The sequence below is a fragment of the Saccopteryx bilineata genome, chromosome 7 (genome assembly GCF_036850765.1).
Source record: "Saccopteryx bilineata isolate mSacBil1 chromosome 7, mSacBil1_pri_phased_curated, whole genome shotgun sequence".
Taxonomy (NCBI): domain Eukaryota; kingdom Metazoa; phylum Chordata; class Mammalia; order Chiroptera; family Emballonuridae; genus Saccopteryx; species Saccopteryx bilineata.
The window spans coordinates 76598995-76621679 of record NC_089496.1 but is presented as its reverse complement, the minus strand read 5'-3'; the positions used below and the strand labels follow the sequence as shown (position 1 = coordinate 76621679).

At 40.4% G+C, this 22685-nt stretch overlaps 1 protein-coding gene across 3 annotated transcripts in view; it reads right to left on the bottom strand.

The window, feature by feature from the left end:
* Positions 1 to 22685, bottom strand: part of BLM (BLM RecQ like helicase) — a 125834-nt gene that overhangs the window by 34748 nt on the left and 68401 nt on the right. For all 3 annotated transcript variants that reach the window (XM_066238694.1, XM_066238695.1, XM_066238696.1), the window contains 2 exons: positions 6100 to 6206; positions 3241 to 3401 (listed from right to left, as the gene is read on the bottom strand). In XM_066238694.1, coding sequence (XP_066094791.1) covers positions 3241 to 3401; positions 6100 to 6206 — 268 coding nt within the window. The remainder of the gene's footprint in view (positions 1 to 3240; positions 3402 to 6099; positions 6207 to 22685) is intronic.

Here is a 22685-nt window from a genome sequence, read left to right as displayed (position 1 = left end):
CTGTATAACTTTCCTGCATCAATTTAGGGAAATTTTCAGCTATTTATTCCAACAGTTTTTCTATTCCTTGTTATTTCTGTTCTCCTTCAGAAACTTCTATTATGCAGATATTGTTTTTCATGTTGTCACAGAGCTTTCTTAAGAGTTTCCTCAGACTTCTTGATCCTCTTTTCTTTTTGCTGTTCTGCTTTTGTGCTTTCGCTTATCTTGTCCTCTAAGTAGCTTATTAGATCCTCTGCTTTTTCCAGCCTGCTTTTATTTCCTTCTAGTGTAGTCTTCATTTCTGATATTGTCTTTATCATTTCTGTCTGGTTCTTCTTTATTTCTGTGTCCTTTTTGATGCTTACAATTTCTTTATTGAGGTGTTCATTAAGTCCATCCATTGTAGCTTTGAGATCCTTATGCATCCTAACAATCATTATTTTATACTCTGCATCTGGTAATTTGATTACTTCCATTTAATCAAGGACTTTTTCTGAGGATTTGTCTTGTTGAAGCATATGACTTATGTTTCTCTGCCTTCCCACTGTTCTGTGTATGGCTTGTAGGCTAGTTCCATTTGTTGTCTTCTTACCTAGTAGAGCTGCTTTGATGTGTTGATTTATTTGTTTACCCCTCAGTTTTCTTAACTCAAGGGTAAGCTTGTTTACTGATATCAGCAGGGGGCTTATTTGAAACTGTATCCAGGAATGCAGTGGGTGTTAACTTCTGAGAATCTGAAGGCTGTTCTGCCAGCTGCTCTCTGGGGGCAGGGCGCTTTCTGAGCTTCAGTCGGGGGAGGTGTATCTCAGATTTCCCTGGAGACCTGAGTTAGGGCCCCTCTACCCCACTTCCTGCTTCCAGCTGTGTCCTTCGCACTGATTGGAGCTAGAGAGCTTTCTGGAGGTGGGTCACCCGGAACCACTTTAGGCTTGTTCTGTGTGGAGGGATCAACCCCTCTTCCAGCTATGGCCACCTCTGCACTGGATGAGTCAGCTTCTCAGGTCATCCCAGGCATTCCTCTGCCTGTCACCGTCTGTCTCGCTCTCCTCACTTTCCAGGCTCAGTGTGGCTTCTTTGCACCTTGGTTTTTGAGACCTGTTCTTTTAGTCCAAAGTTGGTGTTTCATGCTGATTGTTCCTAAATTAATTTGTAATCCAGTTTGGTGGTGTGAGCTGGGAGTCTGTGCATCTGCCTACTCCATTGCCATCTTCTCTCTCCTAGAAAATACTTTTGAGAAACATTTCTACTCTGTATCTTCAAGGTAATGGTTTGTTTTCTTGAACTGAAAAATTCATAGGCTACAAAAATTATTAGTCATTTTCCTAAAATTCATCCTTATATGGATACAGTAAAAAGACAGACAAATATTGATGAGGAGGCAGAGACACTGGAACTTCATATATTGCTGATGGGAATAAAAGGTGCTATACCTGCTTTGTAAAACAGTTTGGCAGTTCCTCAAAATGTTAAACAGAGTAACCATATGATTAAGCAGTTTCACTCCTAGGTGCATACTCAAGAGAACCGAACACATATATTTACACAAAAACTTATACAGAAATGTTCACAGAAGCATTACTGAATAGTTTACTAACTGATGAATGGATAGCAAACTATGATAAATTCATACAATGGAATATTATCTGACTAGAAAAAGAAAAGAAATACTGATACAAACTACAATGTGGATAAATCTTAAAACCATTATGCTCAGTAAAAGAAATCAGTCACAAAAGAACATACAGTGTATGATTCCATTTATAGGACATTTCCAAAATAGGAAAATCCAAAGATTGATTAGTAATAGCTAAGAGCTTAGTGGTTGTCAGAAAATGGGGGGGGGGGGGCGGGAGGTTAGGAGAGTGAGGAGTAACTGCTAGTAGGTATTAAGTTTCTTACTAAGATAATGAAATGGCCTGACCAGGTGGTGGCACAGTAGATAGAACAACAACTTGGGACGCTGAGGAACCAGGTTCAAAACCCCAAGGTCACTGACTTGAGTGCAGGCTTACCAGCTTGAACATGGGGTCACTAGCTTGAGCCCCCCTGTCAAGGCAGGTATGAGAAGCAATCAGGCCCTGGCCGGTTGGCTCAGCGGTAGAGCATCGGCCTAGTGAGTGGAGGACCCGGGTTCGATTCCCAGCCAGGGCACACAGGAGAAGCGCCCATTTGCTTCTCCACCCCTCCGCCGCGCTTTCCTCTCTGTCTCTCTCTTCCCCTCCCGCAGCCAAGGCTCCATTGGAGCAAAGATGGCCCGGGCGCTGGGGATGGCTCTGTGGCCTCTGCCTCAGGCACTGGAGTGGCTCTGGTCGCAATATGGCGACGCCCAGGATGGGCAGAGCATCGCCCCCTGGTGGGCAGAGCGTCGCCCCTTGTGGGCGTGCTAGGTGGATCCCGGTTGGGCGCATGCGGGAGTCTGTCTGACTGTCTCTCCCTGTTTCCAGCTTCAGAAAAAAGAAAAAGAAAAGAAAAAAAAAAAAAAAAAAGAAGCAATCAAAAACAACAAGTAAAGGCCCTGGTCATTTGGCTCAGTGGTAAGAGTGTCAGCCTGGTGTATGGAAATCCACAGGAGAAACACCCATCAGCTTCTCCACCCTTTCCCTTCTCCTTTCTCTCTATCTCTCTCTTCCCCTCCCACAGCCAAGGCTCCCCTGGAGCAAACTTGGCCCAGGCACTGAGGATGGCTCCATGGCTTCCACCTCTGGCGCTAGAATGGCTCTGGTTGCAATGGAGCATCGCCCCAGATGGGCAGAGCATCACCTCCTAGTGGGCATGCCGGGTGGATCCTGGTCAGGCGCATGTGGGAGTCTCTCTGCCTCCTACTTCTCACTTCAGAAAAATACAAAAAAGTAGAATAAAATAAAAGAAACAAGTAAAATGCCACAACTATGAGTTGATGCTTCTCATCCGTCTCTCCCTTCCCTGTCTCTATCTTGCACTTAAAAAAAAAAAAAACAGAAAAAAGATGAAATGTCCTACAATTAGTGGTGATGGTTGTATAACCTTGTGACTACACTAAAAAATCACTGACTTGTAAATTTTGAAAGGGTTAATTTTATGGTCTGTAAATTACATTTTAATTAAAAACTTTGATTTAAGAAAAAAAAGCAACCTTAGAAGTCTTAAAAAATATGTTTTTCAGTTTCAGTCTTATTTTGATGTTTACTATTTATGGCAAAAATAATTTTCATTCTACATGTGCAAGTTTGTTTATATACTACACAAAAATTATTTGTTTATCTTAAATAGCGGCGGTACCTGGCAGCCGTCCTGATTGATCCACTTGTGCTGCACTTCGTCTCTGGCAGAATCACTGAGGCCAGCATGATAAGCAAGAGCAGCGAGACCATCCTTTTGTAAGGTGTTAGCCATTGTGTCACATTCTCGCCTGGAGAGGCAGTAAATTATCCCTGAATCATCTGCCAAGAAATGAAGACTTGTAACATAAATAATAATACAATCTACATTATATTATTTGAAACACACGAGACATAAATAGACCTCCATAGTTTTCTTACAATAGAGGAAGATCACATGGGTAGAATGATTCAAGCAAGGAACTCATGTGCACTGAAAATGACAAGATTTGACCCTTAACCCTGTCCTTCCAAATGACTCTTGAGGTGAACCTGGGCTATGAAAGGCATCCTAACACAAACTTTGTAGAAAGCATATGGCAACATGTTTCAAGAGATCTAGAAATGCTTCCACCTTTTCACTTAGTTTCCTTCTAGAAAACTAATCTAGAAAAGAAAGTGGTACAAAGACTTTTTCAAAAAGTTTCATTTGAATTTTAAAAATTAGAAAAATTTCAATGGCCACCACAAGGAAACTAATTAAGACAGGAAATTATGAAATAAAATATAGCATAATTATCAAGTATTTTCTAAGTCTTTTAAGAAAGGGGAAAATGCTCAATATCTAAAACAGGTTAAGGGCAGATACACAGTATATACAGTATGTTTTGGGGGTTTTTTTGTGACAAAGAGAGAGACACACACACACACAGAGGAACAGAGAGGGACAGACAGACAGAAAGCGAGAGAGACGAGAAGCATCAATTCTTCATTGTGGCTCCTCAGTCTCCTTAGTTGTTCATTCATTGCTTTCCCATATATGCCCTGATCCGGGAGCTACAGCAGAGCGAGTGACCCCTTGCTCAAGCCAGCAACCTTGGACTAGCTAGCGACCTTGGACTTTAAGCCAGCCACCTTTGGGCTCAAGCCAGCCACCCCGCACCCAAGCTGATGAGCCCGTGCTCAAGCTAGATGAGTCTGCACTTAAGCAAACGACCTCGGGGTCATGTCTATGATCCCACACTCAAGCCAGCGACCCTGCACTCAAGCTGGTGAACCTATGTCCAAGCCAGATGAGCCCGTGCTCAAGCCAGCAACCTCAAGGTTTCGAACCTGCGTCCTCCGTGTCCCATTTTGATGCTCTATCCATTGCGTCACCGTCTGGCTACATAGTATGTTAGTGGAGAGAAAAATACATACAAAAACTACTGGAAGGAAATAAACCAAAATGATAAGTGACTTGTCTTGAGGTGAGGTTTGTCTCTTGTTTCTCTTTTTTGTTGTTGCTTTCTAAATGTTATTTAATGAGCATATATTTTATTTACTGCTGATTTTATGTATGTTATTTTATTTATTTATTTTTGTTTTTAAAAGGATTTTAGCCTGACTTGTGGTGGCGCAGTGGTAAAGCATCGACCTGGAACACTGAAGTCAATGGTTTGAAACCTTGGGCTTGCCTGGTCAAGACACACATGGGAGTTGATGCTTCCTGCTGCTCCCTCCTTTCTCCTTTCCTCTCTCTCTCTCTAAAATGAATAAATAAAATAAAACAAATAAAAAAGATTTTATTTATTGATTTTAGAGAGAGGAGAGAGAAAGTGAAGAGCGGGAAGCATCAACTCATATTTGTTTCCCGTATGTGCCTTCTTACCCAGGATTTAGAACCTGCAACCTATGTTCCAGGCTGATGCTTTATCCACTGCGCCACCACAGTTCAAGTGATCTATGTTATTTTTAAAATTAGAAGATATTAAGACAAAGTCATCTTTCTGTGGCAGAGCCAAAGATAGAGATATACACACTACTAAGCTATTTATATTAGCTGGCTGGGAGAGGAGGGCCTGGAGAGGGAAGTTACTGACTTTTTCATAGACCATCTCAGCACTATTTGATTTGTTCATATCAATATATATACTAAGTTTTAAAAAATGAAATAAAGATGTTTAGCTAAAAAGCTCTCCATGGAAAAGTGGGTTACATGGGAAAACTACCATGAATTTCAGAATCTCATTTTAGCTAATGTAGCTTAAAGGCAAACACACGAGGGAGAAAGCACTAAAATGAAGATTTGCATAATTCACACATTGATAGAAAGAAACCCAAAGGAAAGACACTGAAACCACAAATTATAATATATATAGGGATGTAGGAGGAAGAATTCAGGTTTTTAAAAAGATTTTATTATTTCATTTTAGAGAGGGGAGAGAGAGAGAGAGAGAGAAAGAAAGGAGAAGGAAGAGAGAAGAGAGAAGGGAGAGAAAAGTGGGGAGGAGCAGGAAGCATCAACTCCCATATGTACCTTGATGGGGCAAGCCCAAGGTTTCAAACCAGCAACCTGTGTTCTAGGTAGATGCTTTATCCACTGTGCCACCATGGGTCAGGCTAATCTTTCTTTGTTGTCATCAAACCAAATGAGATTTTACACCATCCAGAACTGAGAGAGTTCTGCTCTTGTAACCCTTAAGTAGTGAGTTTTTTTCATGCTCACTGACCCCCAGGAGTGAGTTTTTTTTTAAATGAAATTAGTTTCAGTTATAGTTTTATTAACTTAAAATCATGTTTGTTTGATAACCAATTTATAGAAACAAGAACATGCATTTGCCTTTTTTTAATGTTGCCTTACACATTTTTAAAATGTGTATTCTGTATGGTCAGGAGGCATGAGGACATACATGAACATTCGTACTCAAAGGGATAAGTAGCAAGTCAGTCCTATCATAATGAAAAATATTTACTATGCAATTTTATATATTCTCTTGTGGTACTAAAAAGACATTTATTTATTACTTCTAGACATAATTCATCACATGGCTGTACTCACGTGGGTGATGCTTTCTGATCCATTCTAAGCAATCAAACGCCACCTTTTTAGGCTTTTTTGGTAACACGTAGTATTTCAGATTATGTCTGTTAAAGCTCATGGTAAACCTAAAAGAAGTTCCAAACATAAAATTTTCTTATAAGAAAATATAGTTCTAGCCACCTTCAAAAATTAAATGCAAACCAAATTAACAAGCTCTGCTCAACTGAATATCACCACTAGCAGCTTACATTAATAAAACACTGAATGGAGGTTTGGTCAATTTCAGTTAAGGGTTACCAAAAGCATGGTGACAAGGAGGGAGTGTCTATGGGACTAGATGACAAAGCATTAAAAGGATTACAGAATAAAACATGTACGTAAGCCAGGAGCCCAGTCTCCTCCAAGATAAGGGTGATTAAGAGCAGAGATGGCTAAAATATTGTTTAAAAGATTAAGAAAATCTTAAGGGAAAATATATACTTTTTCAGGCCACGAATGTTCCCAAATTTTGACTGTGTATGTGAGGACCTAACTGCAGAGCAGCAGGAACATGGATTGGTGTACTTCGGCTCTGCGCCCCAGAGAAAATGTGGGTGACGCTGAGACAGAGATGTTCTCTCTTTCTGGTCTTTGCCCTTGGAATCTCACTTCCTTTCCCCAACTTCTTTAGGGAGCTCTTCCTCTCCATTATCTCTTCTACTTCAGTCTCTTCTGTGAATTCTTCCCTTTTGTCTCTGAATATGTTCTAAGACCACCAATACAAAAACAATAAAAGCTTCTGATCCTATATATTCCACTGAAGCCGGCATCCTCCGTCTTTCCCTCCAGGGGCAAGTTTCTCAGAAGACACTTGTGCTCTCACTTGAGACTCTCCACCTCCACTGTCACAGGTTCCAACATCTCCGTAGAAAGAACAAGTTAAATTTAGAGCACAAAGGCCTCTCAGTGCCTGGGCTGATGGAAGAAAACAGAGACCATAAACTGCAATAACCTGCGGTGAGGAGGCTGCTATTACAGCGGGAGGAAACATGGGGAATAAAAACCACTGGTTTTCTGTCTTTATATCTAAATCCAAGCTGGGCCAGCCCAGGTTTTGTAGCCATTGGTAGGATAAATGTGTTTAATTTTAGGACTAAAGAATCCTTGAGTATGGAAGGCAGCCATGTTCCTGAAGGGAGTGCTGTACAGCAGTGGTCCTCAACCTTTTTTGGGCCACGGACTGGTTTAATGTCAGAAAATATTTTTCTTTTTTTTTCCTTTTTTGTATTTTTCTGAAGCTGGAAACGGGGAGAGACAGACAGACTCCCGCATGCGCCCGGCCGGGATCCACCCGGCACGCCCACCAGGAGTGATGCTCTACCCACCAGGGGGCGTCGCTCTGCGGCGACCAGAGCCACTCCAGTGCCTGGGGCAGAGGCCAAGGAGCCATCCCCAGCGCCTGGGCCATCTTTGCTCCAAATGGAGCCTTGGCTGCAGGAGGGGAAGAGAGAGACAGAGAGGAAGGAAAGGGGGGTGGAGAAGCAAATGGGTGCTTCTCTGAAGTGCCCTGGCCGGGAATCGAACCTGGGTCCCCCGCAGGCCAGGCCGACGCTCTACCGCTGAGCCAACCGGCCAGGGCAATGTCAGAAAATATTTTAACGGACTGGCCTTTAGGGCGGGACGGATAAATACACAAAATAAAATTATGTGACCAGCGTAAAAACTGTGGCATTTTAAAATATAATTGTCAAACTTACGATATTTACTGGCCTAAGTTAAAGGAGGAAGGAGCATGTACTCATTATTCAGGCTGTATTTAAATTTGTTATTCTGACATTTCATGTCTGACATCAATATGTATTATGATAGGTTCAGGCTTGCTACCAATCATGAACCTACAACAATAAACATGAATCCAATGTGTACTCATATGCAACTTTATTAGAAGCATCCTCTTAACACTGCACCAACAACATAACATGAGTAACATCCTCTCTGCCTCCAAACACTTTCCAGTCGCTATGGTAACATTTAAACACGCCTTAAAAATAAGATACAACACAAAAACAAATATAAAGTGCATGAAAAATACAACTCACCATTGTTATGAATATTGTAAGTTAAGGGTTATTTATTATAATGTTTATATAGAATGATAGTAGTCTATATCTCTCAACAACCATAACACTAAATCAGTGGGAGCCCTGAGCTTCTTTCTCTGCAACGAGATGGTCCCATCTAGGGGTAATGGGAGACAATGACACCCGAAGTGTGTTGCTTATGTCCAGTCTATTCTGTAATTTTGTTTTGGTTGCTGTCACTGCAGAAAACCCCGCTTCACACAAATAGGATGTCAGAAATGGCAATAGGGTTTTTAGTGCTTTTGTGGTGATCTCGGGGTATTCGGCCATGACTTTAATCCAGAACACCGGCAGAGCTGTAGTCTCGAACATAATTTTTAAGGCTGCTGTCACTTGCAATTTCCAGTAGTTGATCCTCTTCTTGCATAGACATATTGGATTCACCTGGTTTGTTGACAAATGGATCGCGGATCCATTCCTTGGCAATTAGTGGATCTTTTGTGGTTAGGAAGTAGCGTTCAAACTCTTTTAAAAGCAAATACAGGTGATCGTGCATCAGCTGGGACAATGAAGGCTTGGGCTCAGTCTCTTCCAAAATTCCCGCAGATGTTTGAAACATGTCAAATATACCCCTATTCATGCGTCGTCCCCACAAATCCAGTTTGGCTTTAAATGCAGCTACTTTATCTGCCAACTTGAAGACAGTTGTCATTTTCCCCTGAAGTGACCAACTGAATTCATCGAGGAGGTTAAATATGTCGCACAAGTAAGCGAGTCTTGCGACCCATCCTCGTCACTGAAATGTGCTGCTAGTGGTGACTTTTTTTCTGAAAGAAATCTCTGCAGCGGCTCTTGTAGTTCAAACACTTGGCCAGGGACCTCCCTCGGGATAACCATCTTATTTCTCTATGTAAGAGAAGGTGTCTGTGCTCTGTGTTCATTTCCTCACAAAGCTGATTGAACAGGCGCGAGTGAAGGGCGTGTGCTTTGATGTGGTTAATAACTTTAACGACATCATTCAATACGCTATTAAGTTCCGGTAGTATATTTCGGCTAGCCAGCATTTCCCTGTGAATGGCACAGTGCATAGACTCGCATTCAGGTGCAATCTCCTTAATCCGAGTAGTTAAACCAGATATCCTTCCAGTCATGGCAGCAGCTCCATCTGTGCATATGCCGACACAAAAAGACTATCTCAGATTTCCTGATACATAGTCATCCAGCAATTTAAATAGTTCTGAGGCTGTGGTTTTGGTTGGCAATGATAGTGCACATAACATATCTCATGCACATACTCTTGATGGAGATAACGCACGTAAACAAGTAGTATTGCCTTGTTGTCAATATCTGTAGATTCGTCAACCTGGAGAGCGTACTACGGAGATTAATCCTTTCCAACAATTGTGATTCAATGTCCTCTGCTATTTCCTCAATGCGCTGTGTGACGGTGGTAGCCAAAAGAGGCATCTGTGCTATCTTTTTAACCTCAGCCTCCCCTAGTTCACGACAAATGTCTTTGGTGGCTGGAAGGATCAATTCTTCACCAATGGTGAATGGCTTCTTAGCATTAGCAATACGATTAGCCACCAGTATGATGCTCTCAGTGCACTCGCATTTATTGATGTAGTGGCCACCAGTAATTGTTTCTGTCCTTCTTGTTTATGCTTTTTTCTTTTGAAATACTCAGAAGGCTTGTCTTTTAAAGTAGGGTGCTTGGTCTCCTCTTTTGCTTACTCTGTAAGTAAAAATCACCCCCAAAATGCTAGGCCTCTATTCTTCTTCCCCTACATTATCTTCTTCAGGGACCATTCTTTAAATAGCACCCAAATACCATTCACGTGAGTCCCAACTTTTGCCTCCAGCTTAGACCTCTTTTCAGAGTTCTAAACCTCAGTCGAACTTCTTTTTACAGTGGTGGTCTAAAATTTGGGTTTACATACCCCTGTGGAATCACAAAGAATTTCGGAAAGCACATGAACAAAGACAATTTTAAAGGAATCGATTTCCATAGCCTCCATTTCCACATGTCCTTTTTGCTAAAAGATTGATCTGAGAATGCTCCTGCAGTCAAGGCATCCTGCCAGTTACCCCTGCCCCGTTTTTTCCCTTTTACAATCTTCCTCTCACTTTCTAAAAACTTTTGACCCATTCTGAACTTTACTAGCGTGCAGTGTTTCCAGATGTAAAAACCTGTAGGACACCAAAAAAAAAATTCTATGTTATGGATATAGGTGATACTTTCCTTAGTCAATAAAACCCAGAAACCCTTCATGGGACTTCATGTTTTTAAGTGTTTTAGGTATTTCTGTTAAAGATAGGGTATAATATCTGGAATAAAGTATTTCAGCCTTTATTAGGATGTTCTGGTTGCACATATACTGAGGAAGGTGGTGAGGAAGGTGAAGATGATTTATTTATTCATTTTAGAGAGGAGAGAGAAGGGAGAGAAGGGGGAGAAACAGTAAGCATCAACTCCCACATGTGCCTTGACAGGGCAAGCCCAGGGTTTCAAACCAGTGACCTTAGCATTCCTGGTTGACGCTTTATCCACTGCGCCACCACAGGTCAGGCGTGAAGATGATTTTCACCCTATGATGTTGCTTCCTTTATCCCCGACTACTGTCACAGAAAGCATTACTCTGAGTCCTATGAGATTACAGTTCAACAATCCCTTTAAAATCATCCCTCTTATATCATTTATACAAAACACTCAGAGCTTTCTTTTAGTGCTTAAAATGGCAGAAGATTGTGTAGCAGATTGTGGCAAAAAAGGCAGCAGATAAAAGACAGATATAGCCTGACCTGAGGTGGCGCAGTGGATAAAGCATCGACCTGGAAATGCTGAGGTCGCTGGTTTGAAACCCTGGGCTTGCCTGGTCAAGGCACATATGGGAGTTGATGCTTCTAGCTCTTCCCCCCCTTCTCTCTCTCCTCTCTAAAATGAATAAATAAATTAAAAAAAAAAAAAAAGACAGATATATCCATGGACTATTTTCGTCATTCTCCGTTCATTACTTACAATCACTGCCACAGCAAAGGGAACTGCAGTTCTGATAAAATTATAACATAAAAGGAATTGCTCAGGAATACAAACTATGTAGATAATCTCAAAACTTATTTGAGTTGATTTGGGCTTAAGCTAGGATTGGCGTATGAATCTCCCTACCAACAGGAAAGCTGAAATGACTACACAAGAATGGCCTTATTGTTTTTTCCTACATTTTACAACACACTTTAATTTCAGAACAATGTTTCATGAAAAACAACAACAAAAAACTGAGTAAAAAAGACAGTAGTGGCCCTGGCTGGTTGGCTCAGTGGTAGAGCGTTGGCCCAGCATGCAGGAGTCCCGGGTTCAATTCCCGGCCAGGGCACACAGGAGAGGCTCCCATTTGCTTCTCCACCCCTCCCCCTCTCCTTCCTCTCTGTCTCTCTCTTCCCCTCCCGCAGCGAGGCTCCATTGGAGCAAAGATGGCCCGGGCGCTGGGGATGGCTCTGTGTCCTCTGCCTCAGGCGCTAGAATGGCTCTGGACTCAACAGAGCGACACCCCAGAGGGGCAAAGCATCGCCCCCTGGTGGGCATGCCGGGTGGATCCCGGTCGGGCGCATGCGGGAGTCTGTTTGACTGCCTCTCCGTTTCCAGTTTCGGAAAAATGAAAAAAAAAAAGAAAAAGAAAAAAAAAAGACAGTAGCGCCTGACCTGTGGTGGTGCAGTGGATAAAGCGTCAACCTGGAAACGCTGAGGTTGCCGGTTCAAAACCCTGGGCTTGCCTGGTCAAGGCACATATGGGAGTTGATGCTTCCTGCTCCTACCCCCTTCTCTCTCTCTCTCTCTCTCTCTCTCCCCTCTCTATAATGAATAAATAAAATCTTTAAAAAGAAAAAAAGGTTAAAAAAAAAAGGACAGTAGCAATGCTAGTGGGAACGTAAAATGGTGTGGCCACTTTGGAAAAGAGTCTGGCAGTTCTTCAAAAGGTCAAAAATAGAGTTACCACACAACCCAACAATTGTATTCCTGGATTTATTTCCAAGAGCAATAAAAACACAGGTCCACACAAAAACCTGTATGTGAATGTTCATAGCAGCATTACTCATAATAGCCAAAAAAAGTAAACAATCTCCAGTGTTTACCAATGAATAAAATATGGTATACCCATACAATGTAATATTATTCAGCAATAAATTTTGAAAACATTATACTAAATAAAAGAAACCAGTCACACCAGACAACATATTGGACAAGTCTATTTATGTGAGATATCTAGAACAGACAAATCTAAAGACAGATGGTTAGTGGTTGCCTAGGGCCGGAAGGGGGTATGAGGGGAAAGGAGGATTGACTACTTACTGATGGATACGTATATTTTTGCCAAGGTGAGGAAAACATTCTAAAATTGATTATGGTGATGGTGTACATCTCTTACTACACTAAAAACCACTGAATGGTATTTAAAAACATTTCGAATAAAATCTGAAAACTTTTTGATTTGTGACAAAAAAAATCAAATTATTTTTACTAAAAATAATAAAATGACATATTAAGACATAAAGCTGTAGATCTCAAATTCAATTAAAACCAAAATAAGTATCTCAACAGCAAATGGACTGCTAAACTCCAGCAGATGGGCCACTAAGTAAAAGGAACATCCCCAGTTTAAAACGAAAAAGGTTAAGAGTCTCAGTTTATTACATAGAACAAAGTTTTCTTGGCCTGTTGGAAAGTGGTATTTTTGGAACCTACCATATATTCTAGGGACAGTTCCTACCAACTGATGAATGGATAACTAAAATGTGGAGTGCCCATACAATGGAAGAGTATTCAGTCATAAAAGGAAGTGTCAACACATGCTATAATGTGGAAGACCCTTGAAAACATTATGTCAGGTGATAGGAATTGACTGCTTATGAGCACTAGGTTTCTTTTTGGGGGTTAAAATGTTCTAAACTTAGCTTTGGGGGATGGTTGCACAACTGTGAAAATACAACCCCTCTCCATAAATTCTAACCTTTAAATGGGTGAATTTTATGGTGTATCAATTATATCATAATAAAGATTATTTTTTAAAATTCCACTGCATTTCACTAAGGGAGTACTAATGTTGCCATTAAAATTAAAAATACTATATATTATCATATCAGGCCCAGGGTGTCAAACTCATGTCATTAAGTGATGTCTTAGGAAATGGCAATTTGTGCTCAGCACTTGTTGCTTTTGGAACTGAAGTACTTGTCATGAGGATATGTTCTAGTTTATGTGAACTGAAAAACAGAACTTTTTTTATATGTAAGAAAATAAGTCTAATTTGGCTGATTGGTTTGGCAATGAAAAGTGGATTTGCCAATTTTGCAGTCGTGTCCCATTATTTGAAAGAGCTAATCAGTAACCACAAAGTTTTGACAAAACTAATTTAAAAGCGTATCACACAATAAGAAAATATGTCACAAATATAGTAGGAAAGGCCTTTCAAATATATTGGATACAAGGTTCATTTATGTGAAACAGTAAAAAGAATATTTAATAGTGATTGGATAAGTCTTGGTATGGCATTTTTTAGGGTATATTTCCCAGAAAAAGTAAAGTGAGTAGCTAGCTAATGATCTGACTTATTTTGCCAGTCAGATGATTTATAATTCTTTGCTTTCAACAAAATTTGGAGGACCTAATTGAGTTGTCAGCTGAAATATCATTAAAAATAATTTTTCAGGACAGATCATTATGTAATTTTGGCATATACGTCAGAAAGATTCAAATAATTGAGTGTTATTACTATAATAAAGTGCTTTCCATTCCCATCTATGTTTATGTGAGCAATGTTTCTCAATGCTTACATCTATAAAAGAAATTTGAGCAGGCTGAATTTATCCACAGATATATGAACTAATTGAAATAAAAGTCCTTTCTCCATTAAATTACACATTCCCAATCAAAATTTATGCTTAAGAATTATTTTAAAAATATATTTGAATTGAGTTTGCAGCTGCAGCCACACAGCCATTGCTCTGAGTCCAGCGCTGCCTGTTGCTCCTGAGCTGCAGCCGGAGAAGGGGGTAAGTAAAGAGGTGTCTACACCATGGCTCCTACAAAGCCGACTGCTCACAACTGAGGAAGCAACTAGCTACCACAGCCACTTGCATGAATGTGCCCTCTACTGGAGGGGTGAAGAAACCTTACTATTATAGGCCTGGTACTGTGGCAGACTGAAATTAGATTTTATCAGAAGTCCACTGATCTTCTGATTCATAAACTTCCCTTCTGGCATCTCGTTCAAGAAATTGTTCAAGACTTCAAAACAAATATGCGTTTCCAGACTACAGCTATTGGTGCTCTGCAGAAGTCAAGTGAGGCCTATCTGGTTGTCCTTTCTAAGGACACCAACTTGTCTATGCCAAGCGTGTAACAATTATGCCAAGACATCCAGCTAGTACTCCGCATATGGGTAGGATATACTTAAGAATCCACTATGATGGAAAAATTTTCACTTTTCAAAAAAAGTTTCTCTTTTACCTGGTATTGGTAGTTCTGAATTTCCCCATAGGGTCAAAGAAACCTAAGTATACGGCTGCAATTGGAAAACGGGGTAGAAATCAGGTATTGGCAGCTTTTCCATTTTCATTTACGTGTGAGTTTTTAAAATATAAATGTAGGACATAAAGCATTAATGCAAGTCAAAATGTTTCAGTGAACAAGTTTCAGCAGTTCAGCTTTATAACAATTATAGTAAGTAAACCTGTTAAATTTTTCTGAATGATACCAGCATGTGCATTTTTTTAAAAACAAGTAAATTTATTATTGATGGCAACTAACTGGTGTTTGTAACATTTTTATCAAACAGCAGATCCCATCCATTTACTATACTTTTTTAACTAAATTGTCCTAAATGCAAGCATATTTTTAATGTTGTCAGCCTTCTGTGTTATTCCTGTAAGTCTGCTATAAAAATACATTAAACATTTAAAAGACATACATACACACACACACACATATACACATATATAAGCTATTCAGATCAGTTATGTGCTACTAATAATTACATTAATTAAATGTGGAAGAAAATTTTGGCATAAGAAATTAAAAACAGGCCCTGGCTGGTTGGCTCAGTAGTAGAGCATCAGCCTGGCATGTGGAAGTCTCCGGTTTAATTTCTGGTCAGGGCACACAGGAGAAGTGACCACCTGCTTTCCATCCCCCTTCCCCTGACAGCCATGGCTCGAATGGTTCAAGCAAAGTTGGCCTCAGGTGCTGAGGATGGATGGCTCCATGGCCTCGCCTAAGTCACTAAAATAGCTCAGTTGCCAAGCAATGGAACAGTGAACTAGACAGGCAGAGCATCCCCTTGTAGAGGGCTTGCTGGGTGGATCCTGGTTGGAGTGCATACAGGAGTCTGTCTCTGCCTCCCCACCTCTCAATAATAAGAAAAAAAAATTAAAAACAATTCTTAGCATACATGTACATATTTTCCTTGTAGGTAAATATGATACAGTAAGCAACAAGACTCAAAATATCTATAAAAGGGTTAAATGTGCCTGATCTGTGGTGGTGCAGAGGGTAGAACATCGACCTGGAATGCTGAGGTTGCCAGTTGAAGACCCCAGGACTGCCTGGTCAAGGCATAAATGAGAAGGAGCTACTAAGAGGTGAGGCTTCTTGCTCCTTGCACCACACCCCTTTCTCTCTCTCAAATCAATAAATAAAATCTTTAAATAAAAAGTTAAATGTTTTTAATGTGTTTTACAATTGGATAACAGTAGGTACAGAATTGTTATTATTGATACATACTAATATTCTATTGGATACATTTTAAAAGGCTAGGTAACAATTTTGTTTAAAAATGTTACAACAGACTGTATTCTCTTTAAATTCATGCTGAAAAATTTTAGGTGCCAGGTTAAAAATGTACAAGTGAGGCCCTGGCCGGTTGACTCAGTGATAGAGCGTCGGCCTGGCGTGCAGAAGTCCCGGGTTCGATTCCCGGCCAGGGCACACAGGAGAAGCGCCCATGTGCTTCTCCACCCCTCTCCCCTCCTTCCTCTCTGTCTCTCTCTTCCCTCCCGCAGCCAAGGCTCCATTGGAGCAAAGTTGGCCCGGGTGCTGAGGATGGCTCCATGGCCTCTGCCTCAGGCGCTAAAATGACCCTGGTTGCAACAGAGCAACACCCCAGATGGGAAGAGCATCACCCCCTGGTGGGCGTGCCGGGTGGATCCCGGTCGGGCGCATGCAGGAGTCTGTCTGACTGCCTTCGCATTTCCAACTTCAGAAAAATACAAAAAAAAGAAAAGAAAAAAAGTACAAGTGACATAGTTGTCCAAAATTCTTTTAGGAGGCTCATGGGTCCAAAGAAAGTATAAAGACTGTGGTATTGGCCACCTCCACTCACTCTTACACATCCCATCCATCAAATTCATTATCTATTCCTCCCACTCTTCTCCCCTCCTGCATTTCCAGTTATCATCAACGGTACTAGTCACTGCATCAGAAACTGGCAGAAACTCTCACAATGTCCACACTTCTCGTCCTATCAATTGCCAGTCTTAGGAATTCGACTGTAGGCTGCTCTCTTGGCTGTCCTCACTTTCCTTGTCTACTGTTGCTACCACCACCATAATCTTTTTACATAATTGACATTTTATTTTTTTTTAATTTATTTAGAGCCTGACCAGGCGGTGGTGCAGTGGATAGAGCATCCGACTGGGATGCAGAGGACCCAGGTTCGAGACCCCGAGGTCACCAGCTTGAGTGTGGGTTCATCTGGTTTGAGCAAAGCTCACCAGCTTGGACCCAAGGTCGCTGGCTTGAGCAAGGGGTGGGTCTGCTGAAGGCCCACGGTCAAGGCACATATGAGAAAGTGATCAATAAACAACTAAGGTGTCCCAACAAAAAACTAATGATTGATGCTTCTCATCTTTCTCCGTTCCTGTCTGTCTGTCCCCATCTGTCCCTCTGATTCTGTCTCTGTAAAAAAAAAAAAAAAAAAAAAAAAGGGAAGGAAAAGAAAAAAAAATTATTTATAAAATTAAATTTAATAGGGTGACATTGATCAATTAGAATACACATTTCAGGTAAACATTTCTAGAGCACGGGAACTGTTGATTGTGTTTTGTGCACATGTCTTCTCTCTTAAATGGCTACAATAGGGTTCCTAAAGGACTATCCAGCCTCTAACCTCTTGTTCCTCTGCCAGGGTTGTTATTCGGCCATACAGATCAGAGCAAGACACTTCCCAGGTTAAAACGCCTACAGAGTAAATTCAAACACTTTACCATCATGGTATACAAGACACTCTATAATCTGGCCTCAAGCCACCTTTTTAGGATTATCCCTTTTCTTTGTTTCTCCTCTTATTCTGTGGATTATTCACCATTGCTTGGTATTTTAATGCCAGAAACTTCAACCCCGAATTTTCAGTCTTCATCTGTTAAAATGCCATCCACTTACCACTTCATATCTACCAGGATGGGTATAATAAAAAAGACACATAGTAACAGGTGTTGATGTGGATGTGGGAAAATTGCAACCTTCAAACACTACTGAAGGTAATGTGAAATGGTGCAGATGCTTTGGAAAACAATCTGGCAGTCCTTCAAAAGGACAGTTACCACATGACCCAACAATCTACCCCAAGGGATATGTCCAAGAGAGATGAAAACATGTCTGCATGACAACTTATACAGAAATTTTCATAGCATTATTCATATTAAGCAAAAAATAGAAACAGCTCAAATATCCATCACATAATAAATAAAATGTAGAATGTCCATACAGTGGAATATTATTTATCAATAAAAATAAAGGAAGTACTGATACATGCTATAACCTGGATGAACCTTGAAAACATTAATGCTAAGTGAGAAAGGCCAGTCACAGAAGGCCACATATTATATAATTCTATTCAAATGAAATATCCAGGATAGGCAAAAATCTATAGAAAGTGGATTAGTGGTTGTCTAGAGCTGGGGAGAAAGAGAATAGTGACAATTAACTGCTAATGGGTATGGAGCTTCTTTTAAGGGAGACAAAAATGTTCTAAATTTAGATAATGGTGGAACTACACAACCCTGCAAGTAAACTAAAAAAAAAAAAGTCACAGAATTATATACTTTAAATATATAAATTTTGGGGTATATAAATTATATCTCAATACAGATGTTTAAAAAATTTAAAAGACTATTCATCCTACAAAACCCACTTCCTTTATAAAAGCCTGTCTAATCCCGTCTCATTAACAGTTGTTACTTTGGATTATAGTTAATCTCGCCTTTCTGAGTTCTTGCAGTCATAATTTACATCTTTAATCACTACTTACTTCATTCTGCAATTTAGATAGAATTTAAAAGGTTCTGAAACCAGATTGTTCAGGTTTAAATCCTTATTCCAGCACTTGCTAGGTGTATGACTTTGATCAAATTATTTCTCTGTGCCTCAGTTTCCTTATCAATAAAGTGAGCAAAATAGGAGTACCTACCTCATAAGACTTTTGTGTGGACGAGTAAATACACATATAATGCTAAGAACAGTTCCCTACACATGGTATAGGCTAGATATGTGTTATCTGTTATTACTGTTATATTTCATTACTATTGTTGTATTAACTGTCTATATGTCTGTATCTTCTCCTCACTTCATATTTTAAGGTCCTAAGAATAAGGAATAAAATCTATTTTATTATCCATCCTTAACTTCCTAAAGAAGAATATCACAGACCAACATTAGGAGAGGTGCATGGGGTCCATGGCTCCAACCCTACACCTGCCTTCTCCAGGGTCGTGACACATGAGTGGCTAAGCAAATTTAATCCAAACAGGGGACTTATTCACAGAAAAGAAGATCAGAAAAAAATGTACCAGAACGTGATCATTAAAATCTTTTACTTTCACTAAGAGATTTATACTTTTCCAAATAAGGAAGACCCAAATACATTAAGAGTCAACAGACTTGCCCAAACTTTTACATTTTACCCACATTTACCAAACTTCCTCCATATGTTTCATTTATTCATTTTTACTGAGTGCCAATTATGCACAGGGCACCACATGCTAGACTCAGGAAATGTATAATCTATTGCTTTTGCAAGCAGATCTCCTCACACTACTAGGAAAAGATATTAAAGGTGTCTAAATATATATATGCAATGTTTATTCAAACAAAAATGACAAATTCTATACTTAACAGTTATTTAAAAGGTGAATTAAACTGATATAATTTCTTTTGACTATGGGTATTTGGCAAATTAATATTATTGATCTAAAAGAATAGTAAATTGCTTCTGGCATAAATTGATGAAAAGAAGCTAAAAAAATTGCCTATTAAAATAAAAAAGCTTGCCTGACCAGGCAGTGGCGCAGTGGATAGAGCGTCGGATTGGGATATGGAGGACCTAGGTTCAAGACCCCGAGGTCGCCAGCTTGAGCACGGGCTCATGTGGCTTGAGCAAAAAAAAAAAAGCTCACCAGCTTGGACCCAAGGTTGCTGGCTCGAGCAAGGTTGCTGGCTCAGTCTGCTGAAGGCCCGCGGTCAAGGCACATATGAGAAAGCAATCAATGAACTAAGGTGTCGCAACAAAAAACTAATGATTGATGCTTCTCATCTCTCTCCGTTCCTGTCTGTTTGTCCCTATCTATCCCTCTCTCTGACTCACTCTCTGCCCCTGTAAAAAAAATAATTAATTAATTATTTTAAAAAAAAAAGAAAGCTTTCAAAGACCAATGTAGTACTAGCAGAAGCAAATTTCTAGCATACAGGTTATTCACTAAAATGTAAAGTATGACATATTAAATATAACTGCCATTGTTTATCAATTATGGCAGCAAAATATATCTCTCCAATTTTATACATTTTAATTTTATAAGATTAAATCATAATATTCCATTCTAAATTTTGGGATTACACATACAAAATTTTGAGTACTCGAAAATATTTGCACTAAAGAACGTCAGTTTAATCTACAAAGGTCTTTGTAGCTACCTTAATCTTGTGACCCCCTCATATCTTCCATATAACACTTCTAGTTCTTCTCATACCCGCTGAGATGCTATTGTTCTTACTGATTATAATATTTATAGAGCCAGCTTATTCTCTTTATTTCCAAATGAACAAAAGGTGTGTTTTTTGTTGTTGTTTTTTGTTTGTTTATTTCAGGTTTTTGTGAAGGAAGGGTAGGGGGCTCTCAGAGGGAAGAGACCCGAGCACAAAAGAGGTCCGCAGAGGAACCAGAGAAAAGTCCCGAGAGAGGGGCGCCCCGGAGGGGTCAGGCAAGAGGGAAAGAGAGTTGGGAGTCCGCGGAGAAGGAAAGATTAGGAGCAGAGGTTTTAGGTAGTTTCTCTGGCCAGAAAAAGGCCTGCGTGGTGGAATAGGCAGCACAGAGATTAATGACGGGTGCGCGAATAATTAGAAGCCGTGAATGTAAGATCTCCAATCAGTTCCCAACTTTTTTGACGATAGTTAAATTGATGAGGGTGTTAACACCGAAAGTCCCTTTTCAGGAGGCTAATTCAGTGGGTTCTGTGGCCTGGCCACAGCGGAGAAGAACAGTTTCTTCTTCTTTAAGGAGGGAGATTCCTGTGCCCCCACAGCTGCCCTCAGTCCTCGGAGTGGTCAGATTTGAATATCAACGTCCTAAAACTCAAGTTCTGGCCATGGACGGACAAGGTAAAGTGGACATGCTTTGGACGATTCCACAAGCACACTCACTCAGAATGGAAAAGAATTCTCTGATGTAGCTACGGTTTCGGACAGGGAGTCTCGGCAGAAAGAACTGAGGGGAAGGCTGGAGGCAGGGGACTTACCACACCATGCGCCGAAGTGGGTCAGAGGTCCTAGTTCTTTCTCGGAGGGTATAGGAAGAGGGAAGAGGAGCGGTCCTTGCGGACTTCAAACTCCTTCCGGGTTTTTGGCACCAAAATGTAAGGTATTTTTCCCCACCAAGAAGGAAGGAAGGGGCCAGAGCCACGAAGTGTGAAATAGTAAAAGGCTTTATTGCAGGGGTCCCCAAACTACGGCCCGCAATGAGGCCATTTATCCCCCCCCCCCCCCGCTGCACTTCTGGAAAGGCACCTCTTTCATTGGTGGTCAGTGAGAGGAGCATAGTTCCCATTGAAATATTGGCCAGTTTGATTTAAATTTACTTGTTCTTTATTTTAAATATTGTATTTTTTCCCATTTTCTTTTTTTACTTTAAAATAAGATATGTGCAGTGTGCATAGGAATTTGTTCATAGTTTTTTTTATAGTCCGGCCCTCTAACGGTCTGAGGGACAGTGAACTGGCCCCCTGTGTAAAAAGTTTGAGGACCCCTGCTTTATTGAATACAGAGCACGTATCCCACCTGAGGAGGTTCCCTGGCCCCGAGGAAAGATGGAGGCCAGGGAAGTCGCTCAAAAGGTGTGTGTTTTTTTTTTTTAAATCACCCTATTGAATAAACAAAAGAACAAGACCCTTATATATATGCTGCTTACATAAGACTTCAGATTAAAAGATACACATAGACTGAAGTAAATGGATGGAAAAAGGTACTACATGAAAATGGAAACAAAAAACAAAAAAAGAGCTGGAATAGCAATACTTACACCAGACAAAACAGATTTCAAAACATAAGATAAAGAAGGACCCAGCAATTCCACTAATGGATACATATCTTAAGAAAATGAAACACTAATTCAAAAAGATATATGTGCCCCTGTGTTCACTGCATCATTTATAACAGACAAAATATGGAAGCAACCTGGGTGTTCATCAGTAGATGAGTGGATAAAGAAGTGGACAGCCTGACCAGGCGGTGGCACAGTGGATAGAACGTCAGACTGGGATGCAGAGGACCCAGGTTCGAGACCCCGAGGTCACCAGCTTGAGCACGTACTCATCTGGTTTGAGCAAAGCTCACCAGCTTGGACCCAAGGTCACTGGGTCGAGCAAAGGATTACTTGGTCTGCTGAGGGCCCACGGTCAAGACACATATGAGAAAGCAATCAATGAACAACTAAGTGTTGCAACAAAAAACTAATGATTGATACTTCTCATCTCTCTCCGTTCCTGTCTGTCTGTCCCTATCTATCCCTCTCTCTGTAAAAAAAAGAAGAAAAAAAGAAAAAGAAAAAAAAAGAAGTGGACAGACGGACACACACACATTATTTACTCAGCCATGAAAATAAAGTCTTGCCATTTGCTACATGGATTGACCTAAGTCAGGGAAAGACAAATATTGTATCACTTCATTATGTGTGGAATCTAAAAAAATAAACAAATGAACAAACAAAACACTCATAGATACAAAAAACTGGTATCTCTGTCAGAAGGTTGGGTGGTGGGGGTATGGGCAAAAGGTAGGGATTAGTAGGTACAACTTATAAGTCACAGGGATCTAAAGGAGAGCAATAGGGAATACAGTCAGTAATATCACAAAAACTGAACGGTGACAGATGAATAGTGGAATTTTTGTGTTGATCACTTGTAGTGTTTTTCAACTACTGGTCCATGGACCATTCTGCTAGAAATTTTGTGCTGGTCTACGAAAGAGTTAAGCACCCTGATGTTGTATGAAGATTATAAACCCGA